At 24.4% G+C, this 13,684-nt stretch overlaps 9 protein-coding genes across 9 annotated transcripts; 4 read left to right on the forward strand and 5 right to left on the reverse strand.

The window, feature by feature from the left end:
* Nucleotides 1-1,104: 1,104 nt before the first annotated feature.
* On the forward strand, nt 1,105-3,148 carry myb1 (regulator of transcription that contains myb domains; the record flags this gene model as incomplete). The annotated part of the gene is given in 8 exon segments (XM_001712862.1): nt 1,105-1,427; nt 1,447-1,570; nt 1,590-1,741; nt 1,761-2,078; nt 2,098-2,393; nt 2,413-2,757; nt 2,777-2,932; nt 2,952-3,148. The coding sequence occupies 8 exon segments, from the start codon at nt 1,105-1,107 to the stop codon at nt 3,146-3,148; spliced, it is 1,911 nt and encodes a 636-aa protein (XP_001712914.1).
* Nucleotides 3,085-3,429, reverse strand: BNATCHR2101 (hypothetical protein). Its single annotated transcript, XM_001712863.1, is given in 2 exon segments — nt 3,085-3,361; nt 3,380-3,429. The coding sequence occupies 2 exon segments, from the start codon at nt 3,427-3,429 to the stop codon at nt 3,085-3,087; spliced, it is 327 nt and encodes a 108-aa protein (XP_001712915.1).
* Nucleotides 3,430-3,525: 96 nt separating this feature from the next.
* rps27 (ribosomal protein S27) lies at nt 3,526-3,845 on the forward strand (the record flags this gene model as incomplete). Its single annotated transcript, XM_001712864.1, is given in 3 exon segments — nt 3,526-3,534; nt 3,554-3,681; nt 3,701-3,845. 3 exon segments carry the CDS (start codon nt 3,526-3,528, stop codon nt 3,843-3,845), a joined length of 282 nt encoding a protein of 93 aa, XP_001712916.1.
* Nucleotides 3,846-3,865: 20 nt separating this feature from the next.
* sig2 (sigma 2 transcription factor) lies at nt 3,866-5,168 on the reverse strand (the record flags this gene model as incomplete). The annotated part of the gene is given in 8 exon segments (XM_001712865.1): nt 3,866-3,961; nt 3,981-4,151; nt 4,171-4,362; nt 4,381-4,704; nt 4,724-4,849; nt 4,869-4,954; nt 4,975-5,020; nt 5,040-5,168. 8 exon segments carry the CDS (start codon nt 5,166-5,168, stop codon nt 3,866-3,868), a joined length of 1,170 nt encoding a protein of 389 aa, XP_001712917.1.
* A 62-nt stretch (nt 5,169-5,230) lies between these two features.
* On the forward strand, nt 5,231-10,909 carry u5snRNP (mRNA splicing factor U5 snRNP; the record flags this gene model as incomplete). The annotated part of the gene is made up of 1 exon (XM_001712866.1): nt 5,231-10,909. The coding sequence occupies one exon, from the start codon at nt 5,231-5,233 to the stop codon at nt 10,907-10,909; it is 5,679 nt and encodes a 1,892-aa protein (XP_001712918.1).
* Nucleotides 10,910-11,467: 558 nt separating this feature from the next.
* On the forward strand, nt 11,468-11,826 carry BNATCHR2102 (hypothetical protein). The annotated part of the gene is given in 4 exon segments (XM_001712867.1): nt 11,468-11,562; nt 11,581-11,647; nt 11,668-11,784; nt 11,803-11,826. 4 exon segments carry the CDS (start codon nt 11,468-11,470, stop codon nt 11,824-11,826), a joined length of 303 nt encoding a protein of 100 aa, XP_001712919.1.
* A 61-nt stretch (nt 11,827-11,887) lies between these two features.
* Nucleotides 11,888-12,312, reverse strand: BNATCHR2119 (hypothetical protein). Its single annotated transcript, XM_001712906.1, is given in 3 exon segments — nt 11,888-12,043; nt 12,063-12,256; nt 12,276-12,312. 3 exon segments carry the CDS (start codon nt 12,310-12,312, stop codon nt 11,888-11,890), a joined length of 387 nt encoding a protein of 128 aa, XP_001712958.1.
* A 189-nt stretch (nt 12,313-12,501) lies between these two features.
* Nucleotides 12,502-12,947, reverse strand: BNATCHR2103 (hypothetical protein). Its single annotated transcript, XM_001712868.1, has 2 exons — nt 12,502-12,715; nt 12,736-12,947. The coding sequence occupies 2 exons, from the start codon at nt 12,945-12,947 to the stop codon at nt 12,502-12,504; spliced, it is 426 nt and encodes a 141-aa protein (XP_001712920.1).
* A 50-nt stretch (nt 12,948-12,997) lies between these two features.
* clpP-4 (Clp Protease copy 4) lies at nt 12,998-13,625 on the reverse strand (the record flags this gene model as incomplete). Its single annotated transcript, XM_001712869.1, is given in 5 exon segments — nt 12,998-13,120; nt 13,140-13,265; nt 13,285-13,422; nt 13,442-13,555; nt 13,575-13,625. The coding sequence occupies 5 exon segments, from the start codon at nt 13,623-13,625 to the stop codon at nt 12,998-13,000; spliced, it is 552 nt and encodes a 183-aa protein (XP_001712921.1).
* Between the last annotated feature and the right edge of the window lie 59 nt (nt 13,626-13,684).

The raw sequence follows: 13,684 nt of genomic DNA on the forward strand, positions 1-13,684 counted from the left end.
AGAAAATCTTATAAGCTTACTTTTGGATTCTTTATTATACTTATTAATTAATTCTTGTTTTTTCACTATTGTTTTGATTTCCATAACTCTTCTATTAATTGTATGCTGGCTTATATTGGTAATGCTCTCTATGGTTTTGATGCAACTTTTTAAACCTTTATTATATTAGTAAACCTAAAATTTTTAATGCTATAAAAATTGATGCTCCATATACTCCGAAAGGACTAACTGCTTTCCCTTTCCATAAAAAATTTGAACTATTAACTATCTTGAGTGAATATTTAGCTACTCTACTCGTGTTATTACCTAATTTTAGTTGATTTGTATATTTATTTATATATAAACTTGGATCTGTATATCTTTTATACAAAATTAAACTTACTGTTACAAATTATTTCACTGATGTTAAACTTGCGACAAAATTTAAAGAATATTGGTATTAGCTCTAATACACTAATATTGAATAATTTTCCATAATCATACAAATTTAACGGTATTTTTTCATTTTTACATGCAATAAAGCATAATATTATTAAAAACTATTTTTTTTTTAAAACATGAAATATTTTATTTGAAAGGTAAAGAAGAAGAACAATTAATAGTTTGAAATAAAAGAAATTTAGCCTGTGAATATACTCTTTTTTTATGAATAATCTTAGTTTTTAAAATAATTTTTTTCAATACTCTAGAAAATCTAACTATATTTAATAGTATCTTATTATTTTATTATTACATTTTCAGAATGAGAATTGCTATTTCTTCTCATTTCATACCAAGTAATTAGTTTATTTATCCTATGTTTAAAATCGAGTTCATTAATTCGATCATTTTGTTTCATATTCATATAAAATACAATAATCGGGTAAGTTTTCAATTTAGTACTAAAGAGTAAGTAGTTTTACTTAAAATACAAAAATGCTAAAAAAAGTATAAACAAAAAAGTAGATCCTTTAAATTAGTTACTAAATGAGATAATTACGGAACTTTAATTAGATTATGGTTTGATTCAACCAACTTAGTTACTGTTTATTCAGAGTTGACTGCACAGTAAAAAAGAGATCGAAGCTTGTTAGTTCTACATAATGTTTGTTTTTAGTTATTAAAATGAAGATAGAAAAAACAAGTAATTTTGCTCCAATAAATCTACTATATAAAAAAAAAACAAGCTTTAATAGCAGAGGTATATTTTTGATAATAGCGTTTAATAACTCCAGTTTTAATCTTATTTACAAAAATAACAATAAAAGCTATAAGAGTACAAGATTAAATACAATACTTAGAAAAAAAAATCGTGTTATTGAACAAGTTCTGGATAAAGATATTATTGTAGTACCACTAGGAGGGTTAGGTGAAATAGGAATGAATTGTATGCTTATTGGGTCAAAAAAGCGTTTTATTCTCATAGACTGCGGTATTATGTTTACTGAGTTAATAATATTTTTATAGTTTGTCTCATTTAGGTATCCAAAAAGTCATACCAGATATCAATTTTTTAACTCATATTCAAAATTTAATAGAGGGCTTAATAATAACGCATGGCCATGAAGATCATATTGGTGCAATTAATTGGGTAAAATACTAGATTTCAGGTATTGCCTATTTTAAGGACCGATGCTCTAGTATATACGTCAAGATTTGTTTATAATATCATTAGTAAAAGAATCGATAAGCAAAACTATTTATTTAAAAAGTTATTCAGAATATTTGATTTAAAAAAAAGATTTCAACTAGGACCATTCGAGTAAAACATTTTAAAATAGATGCGAAGCGTTTAGAGTTACTCATTCAATTCCTGATTGTTGTGGATTTGTGATAAGATCAAAATATGGATTAATAGTTCACACTGGCGATTGGAAAATTGATGAGTTTCCTCTCGATGGAGAAAAATTTGATAGAGAATTTCTTGAATCTATTTCTAAAGAGAAAGTTTTATTAATGATGAGCGATTCGACAAATTCTCTTTCTCATGGTAGGACCGCTAGTGAAAAAGTTGTGCAAGATTCATTGGTTTCTATAATAACTAACCCCAAGATAAAAGGTAGAATTATTACTACTCAATTTGCTTCTAATGTTTTTAGGTTGAGTTATCTTTAATAGACTTTACTCTATCAAAAAAGCTGCTGATATCAGTAAAAAAAAGATTTGCTTTCTAGGTACAAGTTTAAATTCATATCTCGACGCATCTTTATTAGACGGGCGAGCTCCTTTTCATCCTTCAGAGTTAGTTCAAGAATCCGAATTAAAAAATATCGATCCTGACAAAATAATTATTGTTACAACTGGTAGTCAGGGAGAAGCTAGATCTACTTTAAATCTATCATCTCTAGATCTTAGTCCAAGACTTTCTCTCAATCCGTATGACACAATAATATACTCGGCAAAAATTATACCAGGTACTGAAACATAGTTTAGGAAACGATAAAAAAGTCGTAAGAATGCTCAATAGAATTTCTAGTCATGGCTGTAAGATAATTTATGGAAATCAAGCTAAAATTCATACCTCAGGTCATGCCTATGAAGATGAATTAAAAGAAATTCTTAAAATAGTAAAACCCTCTTACTTTTTACCTGTACATGGAGAATTAATCTCTCTAAATGTTCACTCCTCGATAGCTCTACAAAACTGCGGAATTAAAAATACTATTGTGATGAGAAATGGACAAGTATTAAGTTTAGAATCTGATAATCAAAACCCACTAGGTTTCAAATTATTTAATTTATCAGGAGAGATTAATTTGGTAAATCACTATAATACTGGTATTAATAGTACTTAAAGGTAGTTCTATTTTGGGAAGTTATGCTGATATAGGTATAAGCGATAAGATCAAAATTTCTAACGAAGGAATAATTTTAATTTCTCTTGAATTTGTTAGAATCAAAGAATCGGATACATACGTCAGCTTTAAATCAAAATTGAGGATTTCATCTCGAGGTTAAAGGATCTTTTATAGGAATTTGGATTGATAGAGGTAAACTAAATTTTATTATAAAAAAACTATTATTTAACATATTGAATAAATGTCGAACCAACATATCCATAATATCCTTAGAACAAATTATTTCAGAAACAATGAATTATTCATGCTATAAAATAAATCGTTCTAATCCTGAGATAATAGTATATGCTAATGAATTAACTAATATATAATAAAATTCGTAGTACATTAAAATTTTGACATCAAAGTAGAAAGTACAGCGTTTGTAAAACCCTTTTATTGGTATTTTTACTTGTGAACGAATAGATGTAGCAATAACAATGGCTATTATTCGTTTATTAAGTTCTTTTCTCGTATTTAAACATCTTATATTAATAATAAGATGTCCTTTACTATTTGGTTCAATAATCTTTTTTGTCCAAGAACTTTAAAAATTTTAATACCAGTATAACGGAACATAACTATCTATAAACAAACCGTGATTGTTAAACATATTTAATAATCCCTAAAAGTTTCATTTTTGTTTTGAAAAATACAATATCAGCAATCAAGATATTTAGGTATATACATTTAATTTAAACACAATTCCATGAACAAAGTTATAAACTAATTTAAAGTTAGGCTCATTCTTAGATTTATCAAATCCTTCAAAGAAGACAGAGGCTAAAAAACACAAACTAAAAAGGTTAATACAGAGTCCTAATTCTCATTATATAGCTACTAAATGCTTAAAATGTAAAAAAATGTGATTAAATTAATAATAGAAATATTATCTTTTCACATAGTGTTTTCTGGAAAACTTGCGTCGATTGCTCAACATTATTAACTAGACCGAGTGGAGGGAAATTTAAATCTTCTAAAAGTATGCAAATCGTTAAAAGACTGCTTAATTATCAAAGAATTCTATAAAATTTGGTAAATCTAGATTACTATTCTTCATAATCTGAAAATAAATAATTTGATGTATTAAATTGTAACTTTTTTAAGGCTTTAATTTCTATTTGTCTAGCTCTTTCTCTGGTTACCTATTAAAATAATAAATACATTTAGATATTCACCAATTTCTTCTAACGTTCTCTCATTACCATCATCTAAACCGTATCTCAGACGAATAACAGCAGACTCTCGATCACTTAAAGTCAACAAAGCCTTGTTTAAATCTTGCTTAAGCGATTTTTCAATTGCATAAACTTCAGAATTAATAACTTTAGAATCCTATTGTAATTTAGAAAACTTCAATTGAATCATTTAACATATTACTGTCATTTGAATCATTTTCAATCAACGAATCTAATGAAATCAAATCATTACAAGATAAAAGCAATTTTCTTAACTTTTTCAAAGGAATCCCTATTAACAAAGAAATTTCTTCTTCAGTTGGATATCTTTTCTTATCTTCATAAAATTTATTTTTTATTTTATTAATCTAAAAAAGCAAATTTACTTTTGATAAAATCTCTTTCACATAAACTGGTAATCTAATTATTCTTGACTGATCATCGATAGACCTAGAGATAGATTGTCTGATCCACCAATGAGCATATGTTGAAAATTTATGTCCTTTGGAAAAATCATACTTTCTAATTCCCTTCATTAACCCTAAAATACCCTCTGCTATTAAGTCCTCAAAGGAAAGCCCACATCCATTATACCTTTTTGCTATTGATATTATTAATTTAAGACTTCTTTTTATCAAAATTTCTTTTGATATCTTACCAATGGCGAGTCTCTCTTTTATTTCACTTGTTAAATCTATTATACCTTTTGTCTTTTTGAGAATATTTTACAAAGAAATCTATTGTTGGATAAAATCCTAGTTTATTTTCAAGCTTTAAAAATAAATCCTCCCATCTTAACAAATCCTTAACCCATTCCATAATTATTGATTCATTAGTACTTGTATTATTTTTATTCTAAATATTTTATGCTAACTTTATGTTTTAAATTTATTTTCTTTTTATTTAGTTCATCAATATACGAAAAATCAACTATTTGTTTATCAAATAAATTATCTAAATCTAAACATTATATTTTTTACTATTTTTATAATTATTAACACTGGAAGCCTTTCTATTTTCATAAGCCTTTTTATAAATTTGTAACTTTAGAAATGCTATTTTTTAATGGCTGAGAATATCGGTTAATATTTTTTATATTGTAATTATTTTCTAAAGTCATAGAAGTGTTATTTAGCATTTTTTTTAGCTTAATAATTTTAACAGAATTCTTCATTTATTTTATGATTCAATATATAAATCTTCTTTAAAATAATACTTGTTCCAAGACACTACTATATGATTAACTTAGCTAGGGATAAAAGTTTTTCTATAATCCTAAATATTCTTAACATAGTTAAAAAGTATTCGAAAAAAAATTCGATAAGAAACACATTATTAATAATAAAAAGCATTAAAAAGTTTAAAGATAAGACTATTGATATTAATCTTCTAAGATTAACTTTATCTAAAATAATTGGCAATATAATAACAGTTGATTGCCAAAAATTATTATTACTTGCTAAGAAAATTTTGAACTATGAAATAAAAGAATCAAGTGCATCAAACTCAAACATAAACTTTGATAAAAAAAATGTAACAATGAAAAAATTTGTAGAAGATGACTTCACAAATGTTCTTAAAATAGAGTCAAATAACTCTCATTTATCAAAGCAACTAGATAATATCGACAAACATAGTTCTAATTCACTGGCTTCTTCAATCAACAATTTAGGATTTAATAATTTAGATTTAATAGCATTTTTAAATAAAAAAGCTGATTTATCTAATTCAATAATAGAGCTTTTCTTAAATTTAAAACAAGGTAGTTCAATAGCAAAGGGCTTGAAAAATCTAATAAAAAAAGATAAAAAAGTATTTATTTTCTTGCGTAAAGCTATTGATGATATGAAAAATCGCAAAAATTTAGTCAAGAACAACTATTATAATGATGTAAAATGGAACGAAAGACTTTTTAATCTAAATGATTTAGAAAAGTCTAATTCTCTGGATAATTCTAAGTTTAATAGTCAATTACAAATTCCGCAAAACAGTTTTAAGATTTACAATGATTTATACGAAGAAATTTGTATTGAACCTAAACAAAATATAGCTAAATTTAATAAAGGATCCCTCATTTCGCTATCCCGATTACCAAAATGGATTAATAAAACTCTTTCAAATATTAATAAATTTAATGCTATGCAAAGCAAAGTATACCCTATGGCTATTTTACATGATGACAATATATTCGTATCTGCACCAACTGGGTCAGGAAAAACCCTGATCGCATATTTTTGCATTCTAAAAGTCATTAAGCAATCCTCTTTATCCTTGTATGATGAAAGAAAAAGAATGATATTGAAAGTTGTTTACTTAGCTCCAATGAAGGCTTTAATCCGAGAATTAAATGATTATTTTAAAAAATTACTCACTTTCTATAAATTAGATACGTTAAAAATGATTAGTGATACTTTTGTACCACTTTCACAAGTTAAAAAAACTTTTATGATAATAACTACACCTGAGAAACTTGATATCATTACAAGAAAATCCTATAATGAAATTTTATTGAATTGTTTAAAGTTGTTAATAATCGATGAACTTCATTTACTACACTATTTAAGAGGTAATGTGATCGAAAGATTAATTGCAAGAATTTTCGTTCATAATTCATATAATAATAAAAAAATTAGATTATTAGGACTATCAGCTACTTTTCCAAATTTTATTGATGCAGCTAAATTATTAAGGGTCAATATTGATAGAAGTTTATTTGCTTTTGATCAAAGTTTCAGAACAATACCAATAAAATATTCAATTATAGGCATAAAAAAAACAGAAAATAGTAATCAAGCGATGCTCATAGAAAAAATCTTACTGGAAAAAACAAAAAGTATTTTTAAAAAAAAGTTTCAAACAATAATATTCGTTCATTCAAGAAAGGATTGTATAAAAACAGCTAAAAAAATTATTGATAACAACAATATTGAAAATAATACAGAAGAAATTAAAGAAATTACTGAACAAGAATTTGTAAACGTAGAAAACAAACAAATCAATGATATATTGGGGAAAAAAATAGGTGTTCATAACGCAGGTCTTTCAGCCAAAACTAGAATACTAATTGAGGATCTGTTTTATTGCAAGAAGTTATTATTTTTAGTTTCTACATCAACTCTTGCATGGGGGGTAAATCTTCCCGCTAAAATTGTTTTAATTAAAGGAACATCTGTTTACGATTCGTTTTTATGTAAATGGAGTGAATTAAATTTTATAGAAATACTTCAAATGTTTGGACGGGCTGGTAGACCTCAATTTGACATTCACGGAGAAGGAGTTTTATTAACAACTTCAAACAAGGTTGGCATGTATTTAGCTTTTCTTAGTAATATGTTAAACATTGAATCTACCTTATTACATAAAATTACTGATAGTATTAATACTGAAATAACTACTGGATTAATCTACGACGAAATTTCAGGAATTAACTGGCTTTCTTTCAGTTTCTTATTTGTAAGGATTAAACGAAATCCCACTTTTTATTATCTAAAGAAAGATCTTATCAAATCTCAAGATGGTATCGCGATTCTTAAAACAAAAATTATCAAGGCAGCAGTTAAAAAATTACAAATTTGTGGTTTCCTTCTAATACACTCTAAAAAATTTTATGAAAATACAAATTTAGGTAAAATAGCAAGTTACAACGATATCAATTTTTTGACATTTTTTCACTTATCAAATAATCTTACGACAATGTTTGACGAAGGATTATTCTTAAAGACTTTATGCTTAAGCGACGAGTTGCAAAAAATTGTCGTAAGACTAGATGAGTTTTTAGATATAAAAATGTTAGTTGATATTATACCTATACCCTATACTATTGAAGAAAATATAAATATACTTAAAATATTTTCTTTAGCTCAAGCTTATATAGGTAGATTCTCTTTTAATGATTCTGTTTTAGCAAGTGATTCTAAATATATTCAAAAAACGATGGTAAAGATTTGTCACGGATTAATTTACTTGAGCCTATCTAAAGGAAATTCATCAGTTTTTAAGTTAAGCCTAAAATACTCAAAAATGCTAGCTTTAAGACTATGGAATATTTTACATCCTTTTAGACAATTTTCTTCGTTTCCCTTAAGACTAACTGAGGCCTTAGAAAAATATCAGCTCAGTTGTCAAAAGATAAAAAAATTTTCCCATAATGATATTAAAAAACTGACTGGAATTTCAAAGAATATTAGTTATATAAAAGAAATGGCTAACTATTTTCCTGATTTGAAAACTAAAGTTAAAATCTATACACTAACAAATAATTTAATAGTTCTAAATATTCAATTTTATTCAATGTTTAATCATTCCTCTTTAATTCACGATTTAAAAGAGTACTTTTGGATTAATATTACCAACTCATCTTTCGAAGAAATTCATTTCTATGATATCTTTTATTTCAGCAGAGATAAAAAAATACAAGAGATAAGTACAATCATATCTTTAACCAATCCAATTACTCCTTACATTTTTATTAATATTAACTCTCATAAATGGCTCAATTGTTCATTCTCTGTTCCTATAAGTATATCGAACTTAGTTTTGCCAGCTTTATTTACAAGTAGCATAAATATTCAAAAAAAGAAGTCAAAAAGTATAAAGGAATATAAAGTATTTCATTCTAAAAATTTAAGAAATACAACATATAAACCCAATCATAAAGAGTCAGATAAGTTAAAATTTCTGTATTCAACTGGCAAAAATACGATTCTAGAAATTTCAAAAGGTGTATCAAAAACAATAATTAGCTTATATTTAATATTATTTTATTATCTTGAAAGTATTGAAGCTATTGAATCTAAAAAATTTTGCTATATTTGTGAAAGAAACGCAAATACTTTTGATGTCTTCAAAAACTTTAATAATATACTAGCAAAAAATTCAAAAAAACAACCTTGCTTTAGCCTTAAAACTGGAATTATTTTAGAACCTTATTCATATGATGATAAAGATCTCGATAAGAATATTAATATAATAGAATTAAACAATTTTTATAGTATTTCTAAAAGAAAAAATCTAAATCATAATTATCTAGCAATTATTGAAAACTCATTGACCGATTGTGGAAATCTACATCCCTTTTTAGAAGAAGTATTCTCTAATACATTTAACAAAAAAACTTTTACTAATAAATTTAGATACGTGGTTTTTTGTGATACTTTCTTACAATACGATTTTGTTCACAAATGGATATCTAATAAAGGATTCAATCTATTATTCAATTGGGAAATGGATTACTTTAATACAGATATTATATTGAAAAGATTATCAACTCATACATTTAATAACCAGTGTAAATTCTTGATTTTTAACTATTTTACCAATTTAAATAGATTTCCTAAAGTTCGAACACTTAATATATTTTATCTTCCGAATTATCCAAGTTTTAAATTCTTTTTATACAATGTTCTCGAATATTTAAAATATGATAATATGATTAATACTGTATCAAAAGAATACTGCTCTCATAGCGTTAAAGAATTTCTACTTTTACAAAATATAATAGTAGTTGATTCAGAAATTATCACTGATAATCTAAAATACAAATTTTCTTTAATATTATCAAACTATGTAAACACGATTATTTCCATTTTTTCTCCTCGACTGAAATTTTTATTTAAATTTGATAGTTTTTATTTATTTTCAGAACAAACAAAGAAATTCGAAATATCTAAAATAAAATTAAATTTTCTCAATTATTTCGTGAATCGTATAAGAGAAAAAACTAAAAAATTAAATCCTTCAGCCATTTACACTGATAATTTGAGTAAACAGCTAATAAAACAATACTTAGGAAAATCTAATCTTATTGAAAGCGATCTCCTTAAATATATTGATCAAAACATAGCTATCAAATTATTGAACCAGAATCAACTCAAAATTCAAGCTTTACTGTACTTTTTTAACTCTACTTTTTTATACACAGCTTTGCTACGAAATCCTAATTATTATGGAATTACAAATAATAATCGCTATACTATAAGTTTATTTTTCAGCTCGATAGTTGAGAACATTTTAACAAAATTAATAAAATCTAGAGTAATATATATTGATAAATCGAATAATATTATACCTTTACATCTTGCTTTGATAATACTGAAAAGCAAAGAAAGCTATTCATCAATAATTTATCTTGCGAAAAATTTATTTAAAACAAGCACATTCACTGATATACTCGTTCTTATTTGCAAAGCTATTAATTTTAAGAACACTCAAAATCTATTTACAGTAGACTTAAATATTAAAACTAGTCCTTTTGCTTCTCAAAAAACTGTTTTTCATAATTCGATCTCTTTTATGTTAAAACATTTTAAACGAAATTTTATAGCAAATGAAAAACTTATTGACTATTTTAAACTAATAAAAAACTTTAGAGAATTATTAACTATTTGTATAGAAATCGCATTAAGTTTTAGTACACTTGATAAACTCTTAAACTTAATAGAAATAAATCAGTTATTTCAACAAGCTACCCTAAAAGCATTTTCAAGGAATATAACCCAAACTATGTCACTAAGAAATTCTTATATTTACGATTATGAAGAAAATAAAATACTTTTCAAACATGATAATAAAAATATATTTAATAAAATTAAACGGATATTACACATCTTTTCTAATTCTCAATCGATTCATATATTTTTTACAAAAATCGGTGATCAAAAGGAAAGTATATTAAACATAAATATAAATCACAATGAAATCGGTCAAAAAAGTTCAATCTTTGAAAAGAATATAAATAATAAAGAATGCTGGTTAATTTTATTTGAATCAAAAGCCAAAAAAATTATTTTCTGTAGAAAAATACATAAGCATTATCATACCAGATTAATTGCTCTTTTAAAAGAAGATTTACCAAATTTACAATTAATATATATTCAAAATTCTAGCATTGGGAAGGATATTTCGTTAGTTATTTAATACATCTATTTCTTATAGAAGAATTAAATTAGATTTACAAATTAGATTATATAAATAATTATATTACTAAAATAAAACTAAATATTTGTTTTTTCATACAATAACTTAAGTTCTTTAATACTCATATTAGCCTTAATAACACTATTTATCAAGTAAAAGACTATTAGGAAATAAAAAAATTTACTCAAACGTAAGTTTATAAAATTATTTTAAAACGTCACAATAATAATAATAATAAAAACTCTTTACTAAAAAATTATTAAATCAATATCTTAATTTCGTTAGAATTAAAAGCTTATATTTATTTAATATAACTCTCATCTGAATCAAAGAATTCTTACCTTATAATGATATACTTGCTCGACGATATTTGTAAAATTTAAATTTTTTATTAAAACCTGCATATTTAGGAAATTATGTATTTTTATTATTACTCTGTGATGGCCATTAAACCTAATCAAAAATAATTAACACCGTACTTAATAAATAGGATTTTTTGATTATATTGTACATAGTAATAAAATTAATAAATTCAATTATTATGAGGATAATATTTCAATGGTATTTCCTAATTTTGAGGATAAAAATAAAAAAATTATAAGTAATAATCTAGTTTACGGATATCTTGAAAAAACAAATTCATTAAAATCAAAGTTCTATAAATAATAAAGATTAATTACGAAAAAACATTTGAGTATCAAACAAAATATATTCAAGCTCAGCAAATTTGATTGTACTGTATTTATAATTATTATAAGATTTGTAAATGTTATCTCTGGGATTCAGACTCATTTCTTAAACATCTAACTGGAAAAAAACATAAAAGAAATATCTTAAAGTTTTCAAAATTGAAGAAAAAGACGAATAATTTAAATGTAAATTATTTTTAATAGATAATTAAGAAATATTTGAAATAAATAAAAATTCCTAATCTTAAGATCCTTTCAGTATTGTTTCGAAATATTTATTTTTTTTATCCTATACTAATACCTTTACTTCCAATACCCAATAGGTTTTTAATTTGTTAAAATTCTTTTTTGGATAGGGTACCGAATTTGAAGCCATTTTTAGTAAAGAAATGTTTTTTTTCCTCTTTATACAGCCTTGAGAAGATATCTTTCCAAATACTTTACCCTATTTATTACTTTAATACCTTTCTTGCCTTTCTTTTATTTTTTCGTTTACTAACCTTTGTAATTACAACAATGTGTTTTTTATCGTTTTTAAACCCATATTTTTTACTTAAATCAATACGTAAGGGTTTTTTTAAAACTTTATTTTTTTTTATGTCTTTTAATTTCATACTTCTAATTTTTTGAATAATTTTAATAATTTTTCCATTTTTAGCTCTCCAGAGCTTACTTACAATCTAAATAAGTTAATTCTACTCTTGCTAGATTCATTACTAAGTCTATTACAATAGTTACCTTCACGATATTTAAAGCTTGTTAATAAGCTAAAAAAACTTTTATATCGTTTATATTTGTATAATTCTAGAGGTCTTGAATGAATTATTACAAGCTTAAACTTTTTAAAATATTAATTAAAAGAATGCTCTTATAATAAAATTAAATCTTATTAGTTATAGTAGATTAAAATCCAAATTTATTAAATGACGATGCTTTAGCAACTGAATTACTAATTAAAAATTTAGTATTAATCAGGGAATAAACAAAAAACATTAAGTTCCTTTCTGAACGATGAAAAACTTTTTTGAGACTAGTATAATTACGAATAGAAATAATTTTTTTTACATCTCTTACTAATTTAAAGTATTCATTAAAATTTATATCGAGCCTATCTATTCTATAAAACATATAAAATACTTGTCTAATTTTTTTAAGAAAATGAAAACATTTACCATTCTTAAAAATTTGGAGATTTTTTTTGTTAATAATTTACTCTCATTTTTTAATATATATTGCTTTTTTTTTTTATTATTCTGATGAGATGGATTTAATATAAAACTAGTAAACTGAAATCCACTTAGCCCTGTCCCTTTTATGGATTTTTTTTCGCGAGTATCTAAAAGTATCATTCTCGATTGACTAAAGGGATTAACAAATAAATATTCTTATTAATATTTAGTTAAATTATTTTATCGATTATGCCATAGTTTAAAGCTTCGACCGATGTCATATGAAAAGGCCTTGTCATATATGATGTTATTTCAGTTGGATGTCTCATCGTGTGTTTGCTAAATATATTAATCTATTAATATTTCATATACAATTAAATTGTTAAACTTGTATAGTTCTGATTTTTTAATACCTATGTCACTTGTCTGTGAGGAGCCAATTGAATTCATAAAAACATCAATATACAATAAGCTAGATGGTAAAGCATATCTGTAGTCCTGATTAAAAAAAATTTACTTTACTTCCATAACTACTGATAAGGCACATTTCATTAAAAGCAATTCCTAGAACTAAAGTTGAAAGTTTTGATTTCATGCTGTTAATAATATCATGCATGCTAATAATCTGGTCATAACGTGAAAATAGATTATAATACTATTGAATAATATTTAACCGAACTACCTTTACCATTTATATATAAATTTATGGTTTCATTACTATTTTTATTTTTTAAGTATAAAATAGTAGAAATAAAAGATTTTGTACTATTAAAATCGATTTCAGTAGACTATTAATCAAAAAAGTACTAAATACAGAATATTTTTTTCTAGTAAAAATGTAGAGTAGTTAGAGCTCATTATAGAAATCAATGTATATACCTAGATTTTGCACTTTTTTAATTAATATAATCAAAGCA

This window comes from Bigelowiella natans (assembly GCF_000002455.1).
Source record: "Bigelowiella natans nucleomorph chromosome 2, complete sequence".
Lineage (NCBI taxonomy): Eukaryota > Cercozoa > Chlorarachniophyceae > Bigelowiella > Bigelowiella natans.